Source organism: Tasmannia lanceolata, unplaced genomic scaffold (genome assembly GCF_043159265.1).
Source record: "Tasmannia lanceolata isolate RefF3 unplaced genomic scaffold, GAP_Taslan_0.1 ptg000004l, whole genome shotgun sequence".
Lineage (NCBI taxonomy): Eukaryota > Viridiplantae > Streptophyta > Magnoliopsida > Canellales > Winteraceae > Tasmannia > Tasmannia lanceolata.
Window position 1 is genome coordinate 7,040,000 of NW_027518681.1, and position 15,739 is coordinate 7,055,738.

The 15,739-nt window shown below is 38.0% G+C and overlaps 1 protein-coding gene across 1 annotated transcript; it reads right to left on the bottom strand.

Moving 5' to 3' along the window:
* Positions 1-1,872: 1,872 nt before the first annotated feature.
* Positions 1,873-2,574, bottom strand: LOC143875963 (agamous-like MADS-box protein AGL61). The gene is made up of 2 exons (XM_077377541.1): positions 2,503-2,574; positions 1,873-2,328 (listed from the first exon to the last, which is right to left on the bottom strand). Exons 1-2 carry the CDS (start codon positions 2,572-2,574, stop codon positions 1,873-1,875), a joined length of 528 nt encoding a protein of 175 aa, XP_077233656.1.
* Positions 2,575-15,739: the final 13,165 nt, after the last annotated feature.

Here is a 15,739-nt window from a genome sequence, read left to right on the forward strand (position 1 = left end):
TCCTCCTAACAATGGGAATAGCGTCAAAATCTTTTGTTAGGCATTTGTAGAGAAATCCACTAGGAAAAATCCAATCCGATCATGCACCACAGAACAAACCAGTAATAAAACAAGCCACAAGATTCACACACCAAGATTTATGTCATTCGGCCACAATATTCGCACGTTTTATGCAAGATAGTTGTTTCCATAGGCGAAACAACAATTTAAAGCCGCTTTCTGGAATCGGTTAGATCTGATTTTACTCTATATTATCATTACTATTATTATGAGAGCGTCTAGATGATTTCCTAGCCCCTCTTTTTCACAAGAGGAAAGCTACCTACAAAATGGTTTAATAGGCGAAAAACTTAGGGCGATGATAAATTCGGACCCCCGAAAGATAATTCGCATCCCTTTAACTTGACTTGATATGGCAGACTTTTATGCTTTTTCACGTTAAAGGGGTGTGAATTTATCATCACCCAAAACTTAAGTCAACGATGAATAATAAATCCTTCAGAAAAATAGGGGTTGCGAAATTGCTTTTGCAAAATATCATTCGTTAACACAAATTAGAAAAATGTAAAATAAAGATGACGAAGATTAGTAAAACAAGAAATAGCCAATATCCGGTACCTTATTATTATTGTGTTACCTTCACACCTAGCAGTTCTTGTTGGCGGACGATTCGCAAGGAGCAATGTATGACAAGGATTGTGTTTGTGGAAAATAAAAATAGGGATAGGTTAAATCTAGGAAGGTAGAAGAAGAATAAGAAATTAGGTTTGCTTCGAGGGAAACCTGACACCTCCAGTAACACAAATCGTGAGGGAAAAATATATTTTCTCCTTTCTTCAACTAGTTGTTACATATAGAAAGTAACTTCAATTTAAAATTTTGTCACAAAATAAGCACAAAAATTTCCAATTTAAAATCCAATGTTTCATATAGTAGAGATTGAAAGAAGATTATATAACACGCAACATAAAATCCAATGTTTCACATTCTTCCAATTTAAATAATCTGAATCGTTCAAACTACAATATATATTAATGAGGAGGAAACACTACTAAGAAAAAACCCCAAATGAACAACATGAGGAAACAGTGCTAAGTAAAACCTTAAATGAAACACTTGCAAAGACAGTTTTAGGGCTACTCATATGACTTGAACATGATATGAATCGTTCATTTCTAGAGCCCTACTATGAAGCAGTGCCCTAGCCTGAATGTCCCACTTAAGTCCCAACAATTTGCTAGGGCTTAAAAATGGATTGTTGCTCTATTATTTTAGCTATTGATTGGTAACACAGTGATCTGATGGCTAAGATCTTCCAAAGAGTACAAGTTATTGCATCTCTATTAAATGAACGATCAAGATCATGCTAATATCATTTCCAAATCATGAGTCTCTCATCTACTAGTAAGGAAAATATAGGGAAATGATAAATGCGCCCCTTTTCATTACTTGGGACACACAACTGCATTGTACATTATGGCGATCGGGTCCATTCACTCCTTCAAATGTTCAGTACATCAGCCTCTTTGCTGTCATAGACACACTGCAGATGCTTGCCCCAAGTAATGAAAAGGGGCGCATTTATCATTTGCCAAAATATATATTGAATATATAGAAGAACAATGGATGGCCGCATAAAGTTTAATACCAGATAACCCAATCATCCAACGTAGAGAAGAAGAACAAGAAGAATATATAAAAACCGCCAACTTCAACCAAGAGATCATCAGAGAAGGTTGCAACCAACACAAACAAGAATATATAAAAGCCGCCAACTACAACCAAGAGATCATCAGAAAAGGTTGCAACCAATACAAAGACCCAGATCATGAGAAGAAACAGGAAAAACGCCGGCAAAGTCGCCTCCGAAGGCTACACCTTCAAGATCTCGTCGGCTCTCTTCACAACCCCAGCCCTCAGGTTTTCCATTGATGCTTTAAGGTCTCGAAGATCATTCAACGCAAATTCGCCAATCTCCTGGGCCCAAAAAAACCTGTCCCCCTTCCCTGCCTTCACCGCCTTGTTGATCACAATCCTCCTGTTCTTCTCAGCCTCCACCTGATTAAGAAGCTCTGAACATTGCTGATTAAGCTCACACAACCTATTCATTCGCAGCGTCCCATTTGAAAAATTATTTTTACTCCCCAGGTTGAAGGATGGTGTATTGCAATAGTGGTAACGATTCACAACAGAATCCACAGACGGGTGCCCGATGGAGGACGGTTTTCCGGCCGGCGTGAAGACGATAATGGCAATCTCCACCCCGCAAAGTATGCATAGCTCACTCGCCTTCTTGAATGCCCCGGCCCGACGCTTGGAGAAGCAGACCTAGATAAAGACACCCAATTGAAAATTAGTTTTCAATACAAAATAATAAATATAATATAATCTATAAATCAATGCATGTGAGTATGTCAAATATGTGTCTCAGCATTATCACGTGATGGTCATCACCATCACGGATCTACGATCGAGGGCTCATGGCCACACGATCCAACAGACCTGGCGAGAGTCTTCTTTTTCGATTCGCTTGATCTCTATTTTCTGGCGGCCCAAGCTAGGTTTTTTAGCCATGGCAGACGGCACAGGGAAGATAATGAAGATTAGAAAAGGAGAATTGGGGAAGAATGAGAAACGAGGGCATGTAGTTATACAGGGAGAGGAGTTTAATGTGGGAAAAGAAAGCTTGGTTAGAGCTGTCTAAGTTCTTTTTTTAGGTCTTAATCTATCTTGTGAATTCTATATGTGTGTATTACAATAAATTCATGCAGCAGAAAATCTGCTAAGGCTATAATGAGGTCCGGTTTTTTGGAGCACTTGGACTACCAAATTTAGTATTTCTCCACCCTATATGTACCCATCCTATATACACGTAGTATATAGAGACAGTGAATGAAACCAGTCACTGGATGGGTCCCACTGAATAGTGGGCAATGAGTCGTAGGTCCCACCTTCTTTTTTTTATCTTTTGATCTTAGCCATTCCATTGGTAGCTTGCGATTGGGGTCGTCGAAACAATAAAATCTTTATCATATAAATTCTCATAAGAGTAAAGTGAGAATACTATTATTTCGCTGTGACCTTTCACATTAATTCCTTTTGTGTACTTCCGACTGTGATTTATCAAGTGGCTATTTTCAGCAATATGAACACTCAAAATACAAAATTTTATGTAGAAGCTATTCCCCAAGTCCTCTCTTGCACATCCTAACCCAAACCCTGACTGGAGGATCTTTACAAATTCCTTATTTTGCAGTAATTCAAGCTACATTTGCATATGGTAGTATCTTAACAGAGCCATGATACTCTTCCTACTCACACTTCTTGTAATTAAGCTTGATGTTGAAACAGTGGCAGAGTAGTTTTAACAAATCCAATAATTGAATAAGTTAATATCTACCTATGTTACTGTTTCACACCCATGAAGATGGAGCCTTCTATTCGCTATTTATGGCTATTGTTCTTCTAAAATTTTTGCTAACATCATACAGAGCAATGTAGTTTGAAGCGAGGGAGATTAGGGAAGTGTGAGAACTAAGCTGTTTGCGGTGTTTTTTTACTTGAGTTTTAAAAGGAGCCCAGGACATGGTTTTCGGACAAAAGATCCCTATTAGTCTAATATTAATCTAAAGTGGCAAAGCTGAGATTGAAAGCAATTGATTAAGGACGGATAGTTTATCGATCTTTCTTTCTTTTCAATATAAATTCCATAAAATATGCATAAATTATGTTTCATTATGATAATTTGAAACCGTTTTTAGTTCTCTTTTAAATTTCAGGCTAATTAGACATCAGTCTTTCAATTATGGTCTTGTAGCTTTGCGTCTTTTACAGCCTTTGGATGTTTCTCAAAGAGCAGCTATTGTGGAAAAGCGCCGAGAGTACCTATAACTAGAAGGTCTACTCTATTCCAGCCTCTTCTTCCTCTTTTGATTGCTCCATATATGGTGGTTCTACAGCCACCTTGGAAAGCATTAGTTAAACGACTTTGTGTAACATGTACACGTTACATTTTTGTGCATTTTGCTTTCTCTTTGACTTGTATAGGCTTTTTCTTCTATTGAAACCGGCAAGGATATGGTTAGGTCTTGCAAGAGTTAGATATTTTTTACAATCTGAACTTGGACTTCGAGTTTTTATTCTTTGATAATGGCCTCAAAATTTTGTTTTCCAGCAACTAATAGCATAACACGTGCAAATGCACTTGCATTTTTACTAGTGTAGAATAGTGTGTGATTGGATGATTGTGAATGTTTGGTGATTGGACGGTTACAATCATCCAGGTGAGTATTTCTTAAAGTTTGAGCGCGCGCCCCACTATGGTGATTAGTTCCAAACTCAGTCACCCTTTACAATGGAGATTAGGGTGGGCTACAAACTTTGGTAGTCGGGGGAAGCTGGTCTAAATAGGTTTGTAACTTTGGAAAAAAATTCCATAGAAAATAAAGTTCATAGCGTAGTGGGCATGTAATTTTCTTTGTAAAAAATTATTTTAAAATAAAATTCCATAGAGAATGAGTTTATGGAAGGATAGAAAATTCTTGTTCAACAACGGCTATCATTCTCCCCCGACTAAATGGGTGGAATCACGATAATGAGAATCTTCGGAAGCGACTTTAATTAACTCACTTCGAAAAATCCAAGCATCGGGCTTGAAGAGTCGGCGTTGTTGAACATCATCATTCCAATTTACTAGTGTTCCTCTACCCCTTAAAAAGCGGATGAAAAATGGTTGCATCTTTACTTTCTATAAAAAAATTCCCATAAAATTTTTCCATATATCCAAACTGTCTCCATGTACATAAGGTATATACATTAATATTCATTGTATAAAATATGCCCAAGATCATTCCCAATTCTAGTTATTAATTTCGTTTCGTTTTGTTCGAAAAACCGGAACGAAACACACCCAAATTCCATTTCCTTTGGAATTTCGGTTCGTTTCAGCCGCAGCATGATGTTTCGCCCGACACATACCATTTTGGTTTTTTCTTCTCTTTTTTTAGTCTCCTTAGTTCTCGTCTCTTTTTCTTTCAAGCCGGGTAAAAATCTTAATTTCCAAATGATGTGGTATTCTTCCAATTTTAAAAATTCTTAAATTCTCATGTCCAAACATTATCAAATCCCAAAAGTCTAGTAAAATCACATAATTGGGTCTCTAAAAAATTTTCATCTAGTCAGGCAACATTGATGTTTTGATGGATTGGGTTGCAAAGGATGACTCTGTTATTCCAATTTTTAACAATTTTTTTGTATTGCACTAAATTTAATTTTTTAAGTAATAAAGAGGTTTTTTACATACTTGGTTCATTTAATTGTTTCTTATATTTTTTAACAATTTCTAATTTTCTGGATTTTTTCATATTTTTTAACTACTAAAAAAACATCAGTCGTCGTAGCACACTGAAGCGTTCCGTTCCATTGGCCAAAACAAAATGGCAAACCAAACGGAATTCATATCCATTGGAATTCTCAAGTTAATTTGAGGTTTGACTCAAGTTTTTTCCTCTTTTCTTGTATTATGGTTTTGCAAAAATGTAACACAGCTTGTTTGAATTTATTTTCGGTTTTGGGTTTTGCTATCTTCATTCATTCACCACATTAGGTTGGTCTAATATGTCATGGGCATATGATTGTGATAGGATCACACTCATATACACCTAAGTTTAGGTGTATATACTATGCGCACAAGCCGTTCCTAATATAAATTGGTTTCATATCTCTTGTAAGCCTATTCCATTGAAGAAACGAAATCTAAAAGTTGATTTAGTTATAGACTAGCTGAAAACTTGCCAAATTTAGTTCTTTATTAGGGCTTGTTTGGCAAGGCTTCTCATCCTCCGCTTGACTAAACGGGGAAACGAGACTGAGAATCTTCGATTGCAAAATTTTATCCTCTCTCATTTTTTTTTTTAACTGTACAAATGGTGAAAATGGGAGAAATGGGCTTTGCGGATCCAGGTTGCCGGACTGCCTTGTTCCGATTTTTTTCTTATTTAGTGAACCTAAAAACCCGGGTAAAGAAAGCGAGCAGATCTGCTCTTACTATTTAGTATCATCGTCATCATTATTATTATTATTATTATTACAAAAGCGTCTAGGCGATTTCGTAGCCCATCTTTTTCTCGAGAGGAGAGTTATCTATAGGATTGTTTAAGGGTATTACATGAAGAGAAATTATATGATGCTTGACAGTCAAAATAAAGGGCAGAGAGAGACAAATTCTCTTTCCCAAGGGAAAGCACCGTTTTTACTTTTCCTTGGTTCAAAAACCAAGGCAACAGTTTTTGTCTCCTTCCGCCCTTTACATTTTGACGGTCGGGCATCATATAATTTCTCTTACATGAAAAACATAAAGTCAGAGGTTAGATAACACTTCCTCGTGAAAAGGAGGGGTTGGGAAATTGCTTTTGCAAAATATCAATATTTAACACATAACTAGTGAACTATAAATTGAAGATGACGTACATTAGTAAAACAAGATAACCAATATCATTTACCTTATTATGATTGTGTTACGATCACACCTAAACCCCTAAATAATGAAACACGTGAGGAAACAATACTAAGTAAAACCCTAAATGAAAAAATACGAAGTAAAATCTGAAAGATCCCACATCGGAAAGAGAGGAAAAGTTACTGGGCTATATATGTGGATTTCCCCTCTCCCCATGTAGACGCGTTTTCAGCATCTCCAAGGGGTGGGCCCCGCGGAGTGGGTCGGGCACGGTTAGTGCTGCTGGAAAACAAAACCGGGGAGGGTTGCGGCCCAGAACCGGACAATATCTACGCAGCGGGGCCGGGGCGTGACATAATGGTGTCAAAGAGGGACCTCCCATCCAGTACGGTGTGCCAGCGAGGACGCTGGACCCTAAGGGAGTGGATTGTGAGATCCCACATCGGAAAGGGAGGAAAAGTTATTGGGTTATATATGTGGATTTCCCCCTTCCCTTTGTAGATGTGTTTTTAGATCTCCAAGGGGCGGGCCCCGCGGAGTGGGTCAAGCACAGTTAGTGCTGCCGGAAAACAAAACCGGGGAGGGTAGATGACCCAGAACCGGATAATATCTACACAGTGGGGTCGGGGCATGACAAAATCCTAAATAAAAAATTTGCAAAGACAGTTTTAGATAGGGCTACTTGTATGGCCTGAAAATGATCCGAGTCTTGAGCCCTACCATGGAAAGATGCCATAGCCTATATGTCCCACTTATAAATCATCCCAACAATTTTCTAGGACCTAAAAATGGATTGTTGCTCAATTCTTTTCAACGATCCATTGGTAACCCAATGATAGGATGGTTAAGATCTTCAAAAGAATACAAGTTATGGCATCTCTAAAATGATACCCATTCAATGAACGGTCCAGATCATGCTAATATCATTTCCAAATCATAAGTGCCTCATCTACTTACTAAGGAAATTATTTATTAAAAATACAGAAGATAACAATGGATAGCTGCATATAAAGTTTAAAAGCAGATAACCAATTCATAAAACATAGAGAAGAAGAAGATATAAAAGCCACCAACTCAAGAGATCACCACAAAAGGTTGCAACCAATACTAAGACCCAGATCATGAAGAACCTCAGATGAGGTCAAAGTCGCCGCCGGAGGCTACCCTTTTATGATCTCGTTGGTTCTCTTTGCAACCTCAGCCCTCAGCTCATCCATTGATGCTTTGAAATGCTGAAGCTCATTCAACTGAAGTTCATCAATCTCACGGCCCCTCAACAACCCATCCCTCTTCCTGGCCTTTGCCACTTCTTGGAGCTCGATCCTCATCTTCTTCTCATCCTCCACCTGATTAAAAAGATCTGAATACTACTGATTGAGCTCACTCAACATATTCATACGCACCATCCCATTTGAAAAATTAATCTTATTCCCCAGGGTGATCGATGGATTATCGCGATATTGGTAACGATCCACGATAGAATTCACACATGGGTGCCCATAGGAGAATGGTTTTCCGGACAGCGAGAAGATGATAATAGCAATCTCCACCCCACAAAGTACGCATAGCTCGGTTCCCTTCTTGAAGAGCCCGGGCCAACACTTCGAGAAGCAAACCTTGATAAAGACACCCAGTTGGAAATCAGTTTTCAATATAAAATAATAAATATAACATAATCAATAAATCAATGCATGTGAGTACGTGAAATATGTGTCTAGGGAGTATCACGTGACATGGATCTCCAATCGAGGGCACATGGCCACACAATCCAACAGAGATGATGGGCGTCTTTGTTCTCGACTCGCTTGATCTCTATTTTCTGGCAGCCCAAGCAACGTTTTCTCACCATGGAGGACGACATGGGGAAGATGATGAAGATTGAAAAAGGAGAAGTGGGGAAGAAAGAGACAGGAGTCCATGTACTTATATAGGGAGAGGAGTTTAATGTGGGAGAAGAAAGCTTGGTTAGAGCTTTCTAACATATTTTTTTAGGTCTTAATCTATCTTGGATTCTATATATGTGTATTACTATAAATTCATGCTGCAGAAAATCTGGTAAGGCTTTAATGAGGTCTGTGTAACACCCAGCCCCAGTGCTTGAACATGTGTTAACTACTTGTAATGGGTGTTAATATCAAATGAACTTAAGATTAATTTCATTGGAATGAGTGCCATTACCAAAATCGAGTTTAGGAATAATTGCTTGGAAATGGGTGTCATTATCAAAAATCAAGCCCAAGATTAATTGCTAGAAATGGGTGTCAGTATCAAATAAAACTTGTGAAATTTTCTTGAAAGTGTGCCTTTATCAGTTAAAAGGGTATGTAACTTGAATGGATGGATGGTTTGGATTAGCCTAATTAGCACATCATAATCCCTAAACTATTGCTATGACTTTTGGGCTAGTGTAGCTGCAAATTAAAGATGGAAATGGACGGTGGTAATAATGGGACCTTAAGAGACAAGTGGGATATGGAATCTTCACTCCATTAGAAACAGACCTTCCAATTGGGGCTTATTAGAATTAAGCAAATTTTGACTTGGGCATGGATGAAGGAAGAGATTTTTGTTATTGTTGGAAACAATGCTATCAATTAGAAACTCATGCTATAATTGGAGATTACTGTGCACGATGCTTTCCTTGCCTCTCCCCAATTTTAAAATGTAAAAGATTCTACCTTTTGTGACATCTAATGGAAAGGGTGGAAATGGCAATGGGAAGGCTAATTAAGGATTGTACAACCACTCACTGCCATGTAGCTTAGAATTTCCTTTGTAATGTGATAAAGGCTCACTATGCTGATTTTTGTTTTTCTTCACCGTATACCTTATGCTAATACCCACCTCAATTTGCACACAAAATCATCAACCAAATTTAACCTCCCAACTTGTAGAGTTTCATGCTCTCAATCCTATCGGCTTTTAGAACTTCTCAACACTTCTAGCATCCATGTCCTTCTAGAACTGTAGAACAACCCTATTTCTCATGATCTTTTCGACCATTTTCGTCCCCTTGCTGCCATAACCTTGCGTCCGAGAATCAGGGCCTACAAGACCTCATATTCCATCACATATATCTTGAGATCAACTACGGTTGGGTGGATATTCATCGTGAACAATCGCCAAAATTCTGTAAGTTCATATTCTTACCCAGGTACCTTCTAGTTTCGGCTTTGCAAATTCCCTTCCTTGCCAAGAAGAAAAAGGAGGAAAAGAGTAGTTTTAATTAATTAATTTGGTTGGGCAGATGGGATTAGAGTTTAGGTACGATGTGTTAGAAATGAGTTTTTAGAGCCGTCTTAATTTCTTTTTCTTTTATTAAGAGGCACAATCAGATATGAAATCTTATTTAATAGGTGTGGACCCCGATCCGGGAGAGAGGTGGGGGACGAGCCCCCAGCGGCCTCTTGGATCATCCACGTGTGAAGGAGAGCTCTACCAAGGAACTCTCGAAACAGGTGCCACCCTCATAGCATAGCACGAGTGGCGATATAAAAGAGATACCTTTCGATTCGGGAATAAGTCCGGATTCGAAACGTACCTAAACAAACTCAGAGTCGTCATCCATGGTATACGGCCATGGATCCTTAAACAAAATATGCTCCGTATACCATAGATAACCAGAAATATATATGGGTTCGTGCCTGATTACGAATGGAGAAGGTCTGAGAGCACCCCCAATTCGTCCGAGTGTGAACACTTGGTCTCTTATGCCATTTATTATTAACTTCGAAGAGTTTCGGGCGAGAATCATATGAAATGGGAACAATCCTCAAGAGTCGTCTACCTAAGCATGCATTTCCTGAGGATAAAGAAATAAGCATGCGCAAAATGAAATGAGAGATGTGTCACCTAAGCAAAGCTAGGTTATGAGTGACATGCCTAATGGGTGTCTAAGTTTTGGTGGACATACACATGCAAGCTACAGCTAAAGGTATATGATCTGTACATGAAAGTAAATCTAAAATTAACAGTTAATCATGAATAGTAAATGAAATAAGGAATAAACAAAATGCCAGGCAAATAACAGAATAATGAAATAAAAACCTACGGCGTGCACATAGCGCCTATCTACAATGGGGCGAATACATAGCGCCTAATATAAAATCCTAACACATCTCATCTAAAAAGCAGTAAATGACAGATAGCAATTGCAATAATAAAAACCTATGGCGTGCACATAGCGCCTATCTACAATGTGGCGAATACATAGCGCCTAATATAAAATCCTAACACATCTCATCTAGAAAGCAGTAAATGACAGATAGGAATTGCAGTAATAAAAACTTATGGCGTGCACATAGCGCCTATCTATAATGGGGCGAATACATAGCGCCTAATATAAAATCCTAACACATCCCATCTAGAAAGCAGTAAATGACAGATAGGAAATGCAGTAATAAAAACCTATGGCGTGCACATAGCGCCTATCTACAATGTGGCGAATACATAGAGCCTAATATAAAATCCTAACACATCTCATCTAGAAAGCAGTAAATAACAGATAAAAAATGCAGTAATACCGTAAAGTGTTACAGCTAAGAAGATAAACCTGCGCAATGAGCAAACGTCAGTAGATGATAGTAAAGAAATAATAATCAATAACCTAATAGCGATAGAGAATTGCAGCTAAGCATGTGAGAACTACAGCTAAGCAGGTAGAGCTACAACTAAGCAAGTAAGAGCTACAACTAAGCAACTAGGTAAAACACATAAGCAGATAAATGTTATAGCTAAATACGTAAGTAAGCAAGGAGATGAACACAAACTATCATGATCCTATGTAAGAATCGATATACAAACATAAGCCCTAAGAGCTAACAACAGACCCTAATACTCTAATGTTTAAGCCCGAGTCCTTAGATGATCTGATGTTCATCCAAAGAAGCCTACGTATCCCCGCCTCCACGAGAATCAAGGCAACGTAGTTCTTCGCGCTTATTCTAAGCTATGATGCCTAGGACATCTAAATCTCTATCCTAGACACGACCTAAAAGACCGGACTAGTTATTAAAGCTTCTTAAGCGATCATTTAGATTCCAATGAATTGTAGATTTTAGGACACCCTATATGCCCTAACTAAATGCAGATTAGCCCTAAGCTAATGCAGGTGGTTCCTACAACCTATGTGTAACTAGGCTGTGTTTCCTAAGGAAAACAATGGGATCACTAACGTATCCAAGACCTAGTCATCAGTCGGCGATGTGAATCTCCAACTGACCGGACGGAGGCGCTCCTATAACTCTAGGACAGACCCCTAACTCTAAAACAAGCACACAACAAACAAACAATCAAACACCCTATAAAAAAGAAACTCCTAACTCTAGAGGAAGATCTTGTTGGAAACAAGGCTTTGAAGAAGAAGGGTTAAAGCATTTATTTACAAAGAGTTTGGCTGGACTTGGGATATGGATCCCAAGCTGCACTACGTACCTCGTGAAAGAGGATCAAGCCAACATAGTTCGGAACGAACTCTCCTAACACTTCAAATGATTTAACGGTTTTAATGTTTTTCAAATATTTTTGAGTTTCAAATTTCTAATGTTTTTTGGATTTTAAAGCTTTTCCAATGCTTCGGACCTTTAAATGTTTTCACTTTTAAAGGGAACACGCAAGTAACACCACAAACTAGGGCAAAGCCCTAAATCCAAAGGGAAAACCCCGAACAAGCAACTAGTGTCTCAAAGAGATGGTCCACAACAAGTAACTGGTGTCCCAAGAATAATGAAAATGATCTAAGATCCCTAGCAGGTAAAAGCATCTTAAAGGATAAACTCCTATCTAACAGACGAACTAAAAGGCTACGGGGCATACTCCTAACATATAGGATAACCAACTCTAAATGGGAAGCAAATGAGTCCAAGACTCTCTATTGCTCTATAAAGGAGGTCAAATGAGTCAAAGGCTCGCTCTAGAAAGGAGGGCTCTAACATGAGGCTAGGTAAGCCTTCTAAAGGGAAAACTCTCTAAATGAGACAAGACTTGTCTCCAAAAAAAAGAAAACATTCTAATGAGACAAAGTGTGTCCCCTAAAATGAGACTCATGGAATTTAGAAGGTCTGGACATGATTTGGAAGTGATTCTAGAAGTTTAGATGTCTAGGTTGACATATAGCACGGGTTCCACTCATTTAGGATAAAAAAAAAAAAATTTGAAAGCACTCTGCACAACATGCAATTTTCGCAAATAAGGCTCTAAAATATAAAGTAAATCATGAAAATTGATCAATATATGATTTGTGACTTGCTAGCATGCTCATCATATCCCAATACAAGCATTAGAATCAATATAGGCTCAAAACAATCTAAAAAGAAAAAAGAAAAGGTGAAATTTTTACCCAACATGTAATTTTCACCAAAAATTGTCAAAAATGCCAAACAAATCATGGGAATGATTCAATATATGATTTAAAACTTGCTACCAAGCTCAAAACATCCAAAACAATCATTAAAATTGAATAGAGCTCAAGTTGTCCATGATTTTCAAGAAATAGCACAATTATGACATATAGTGTAAAAAAATGCAACCTTGCAGTGACTTTTGGACCCCTCAAACATCAAAACCATCAAAAACACTACTAATCAAAATTGTAGATCTCAGCATAAGAGACATTCTCTCAGTTGACCATTTCGTTTGGATCAAGCCAGAAGTGGCCGGAAAATGGCCTCTTCCGATCCATCGCCATTAAAAGACATATTAGTGTTTTTACTGAAAGTTCGGGCTTAGTTTTGACACTCAAAACATCACTTCTGGAAAAATTCACTCAAGCACAAAGTATTAGAAAATCTTTTGAAGAACATTTTTTCTTTGTATGGCTTCGGACGAAACAGACCTGGAATAGCCTAAAAATGGCCAACAAGCTGCTGTTGCATAAATGACTTGTTTCAGAAAAACTGAAGCTTGCAAGTCGTTTTTGACATATTAAAAAGCATTTATGGAAAAATTTGCTCAATAAGACAGTTTTAGGAGATATTATAACGAACACTTTTCCAGTTGATAGTTTCGAACAATTCCGATCAGAAGCAGCCCAAAAGTTACTCGACACGAAAATTTCTAAAAAAAACTTGACAAACGACGTTATGGGCTGAACACTTTAAACGGGCATAACTCTCTCGTCTTTTGGCTAAATTTGGGCCGCCATATGTCGAACTAACCGGCTCGACGAGATCTACAAGATTGATGATGTTTGTTTTTAAAAGTTTTCAGCGTTTGAGGTCGAAAATGAGCAAACTCAAAACCGGACAGCAAGCATGTACAGTTTTTTTTTTTTTTTTTTAATACATATCATCCAAAGCTTCCATGAGCTACTGATTCCATAAAAATGAAATAGTAAACATATATTTGAGTGGAAAATATTGATCAAATTGTATTTAAAACATAATGATGAGAAACAACATCAAGGTGTGCAAGGGCTTCCATTAGTTGAAACTCCAACATCTCTATCATTCTCACATGTCAATCAAAAGGATGGAAGGGAAAGAGGAGCGCATGAATCATCAAAATGTGGTTATACAGATATTCCAAAGTAGGGGCTAAAACGGGGGCTGAACCTATGTAAAACAGGGCTGAAATGAGGGCTAAACTTGTTACAACAAGGCGGGGGCTGCACATGTTAAAACAAGGCGGGGCTGCGCATGCCAAAACAAGGTGGGGGCTGCACATGCTAAACAAGGCGGGGCAGCACATATTAAAACAATGTGGGGCTGCGCATGCCAAAACAAGGTGGGGCTGCCATTGTAAAGGGCCATGGGCTGTTAGCACCAAGAGTGTAAGTGTTGTCATTACCAAAATGAAGAAGTGGCTGCCATGGATATCATCATGCTCAGCCAACAAAATGAGGGCTGAATTGGTGGACAGAACTTGTGCCAAACAGGGGGCAGATTTGGTGGATAGAAATTGTGCTAAACAGGGACAGATTTGCGCAAAAACTGAGGCTAAATGATGGACAGAATTGTGCCAAAACTGGGGCCAAACATGGACTGAGTTTACATGAAAACAAGGAGTATCGCCATGGACTGTATTGTGATAAAAACAGGGCTGATTCGGGGGTTGAACTGTATCAAAACAAGGGTTGAAACATAAGCTAATTCATGGGCTGAAATGTACTAAAACAGAGAGTACAACCATGGGCTGAAATGCTAAAAGCAGGGGCTGATTTACAAGTGTAGAGCTGCAAATATTAAAGTGAAATGAGTGGGCTGCAAATATTAAAGTGAAAAAAAAAGGCTGCTGCAATCAAAGGTGTGTAGGAGCTGCAATGACTTGAATTATGATGGGTTTTAACAGACATGAGAACCCCTTGCAATATTAACTCAACAGAACATACTATGTGATTTTTCTACATGGACAAACTCAAAATTTTTCAATGGAAATCATTTGATGAAATGATTCTTGCTAATCCAATATCCCGCGATCATTTATACACCTTATAACACACTTCAACCAGCCATATGATATATCTAAAATTCCATAAAGAGATTACCTCACTTTGATTCTCACAATTCAAACCTAAGACAAAATGGAAACCCTCCCCTATGAAAGCTTCATTAAGAATTCATTACATCCACTTCACAAAACAGTAGGTGTATAACATGTAGCTCTGATTTCTTATATTTTTCTTGAACCCGTTCTCCATCATATTTCAATTTCTTTGCTTTCCATTAAACTTCAAACACAAATACCAATCAAAATCAAAACTCATGAGCTAACGTGTAACAATCACGTATTTAAGTGACCTACTTATGCATTCATCCAATCTCATCAGGCCTTCATTATACATTCAATAGTTCTAAATACTCTTTCAACACATAACCAGCAGTTCTGAGTTTGTATTCAACAAAACTATACAAACATTTAACAAATTTAAGCATGCATTCAACAGAGCCGAGTATATTTAACAAATCAGAGCTTATGTTCAATAAATCTGAGCATGAATTAAACAAATCCAGGCAGATATTCATCAAATATGAAATAAAATACCTTCTCAAAAATTCAACAAAGAGAATAAAGGATATTACCTCAATTCAACGATTTTCCTTTCTATTAAAGACGGAATCCACATAAATCGATGCTCAATCGAAATTCCAACAGAGCAAACCTGATTTTTCTTTCTTCTCCTTCGGATTTCTTTCAGATCTCCTAAAATCTATTGATCTTCTTCAATCCCTCTCCTCAGCTTCTCTTTCTTTCTTCACTGATTTTTATTAGGTCGTTCGATCTCCTTTAACACAAGTTCCTCTCTATCTCTTTGGAATTCTTTCCTCTCTGAAACCCTCATTCTCA

Coding starts and splice junctions, on each gene's coding strand:
- LOC143875963 (XM_077377541.1), bottom strand. CDS start 2,574: ATGGCTAAAAAACCTAGCTTGGGCCGCCAGAAAATAGAGATCAAGCGA. Junction 2,329..2,502: donor AAAAAGAAGACTCTCGCCAG/GTCTGTTGGATC, acceptor GTCTTTATCTAG/GTCTGCTTCTCCAAGCGTCG.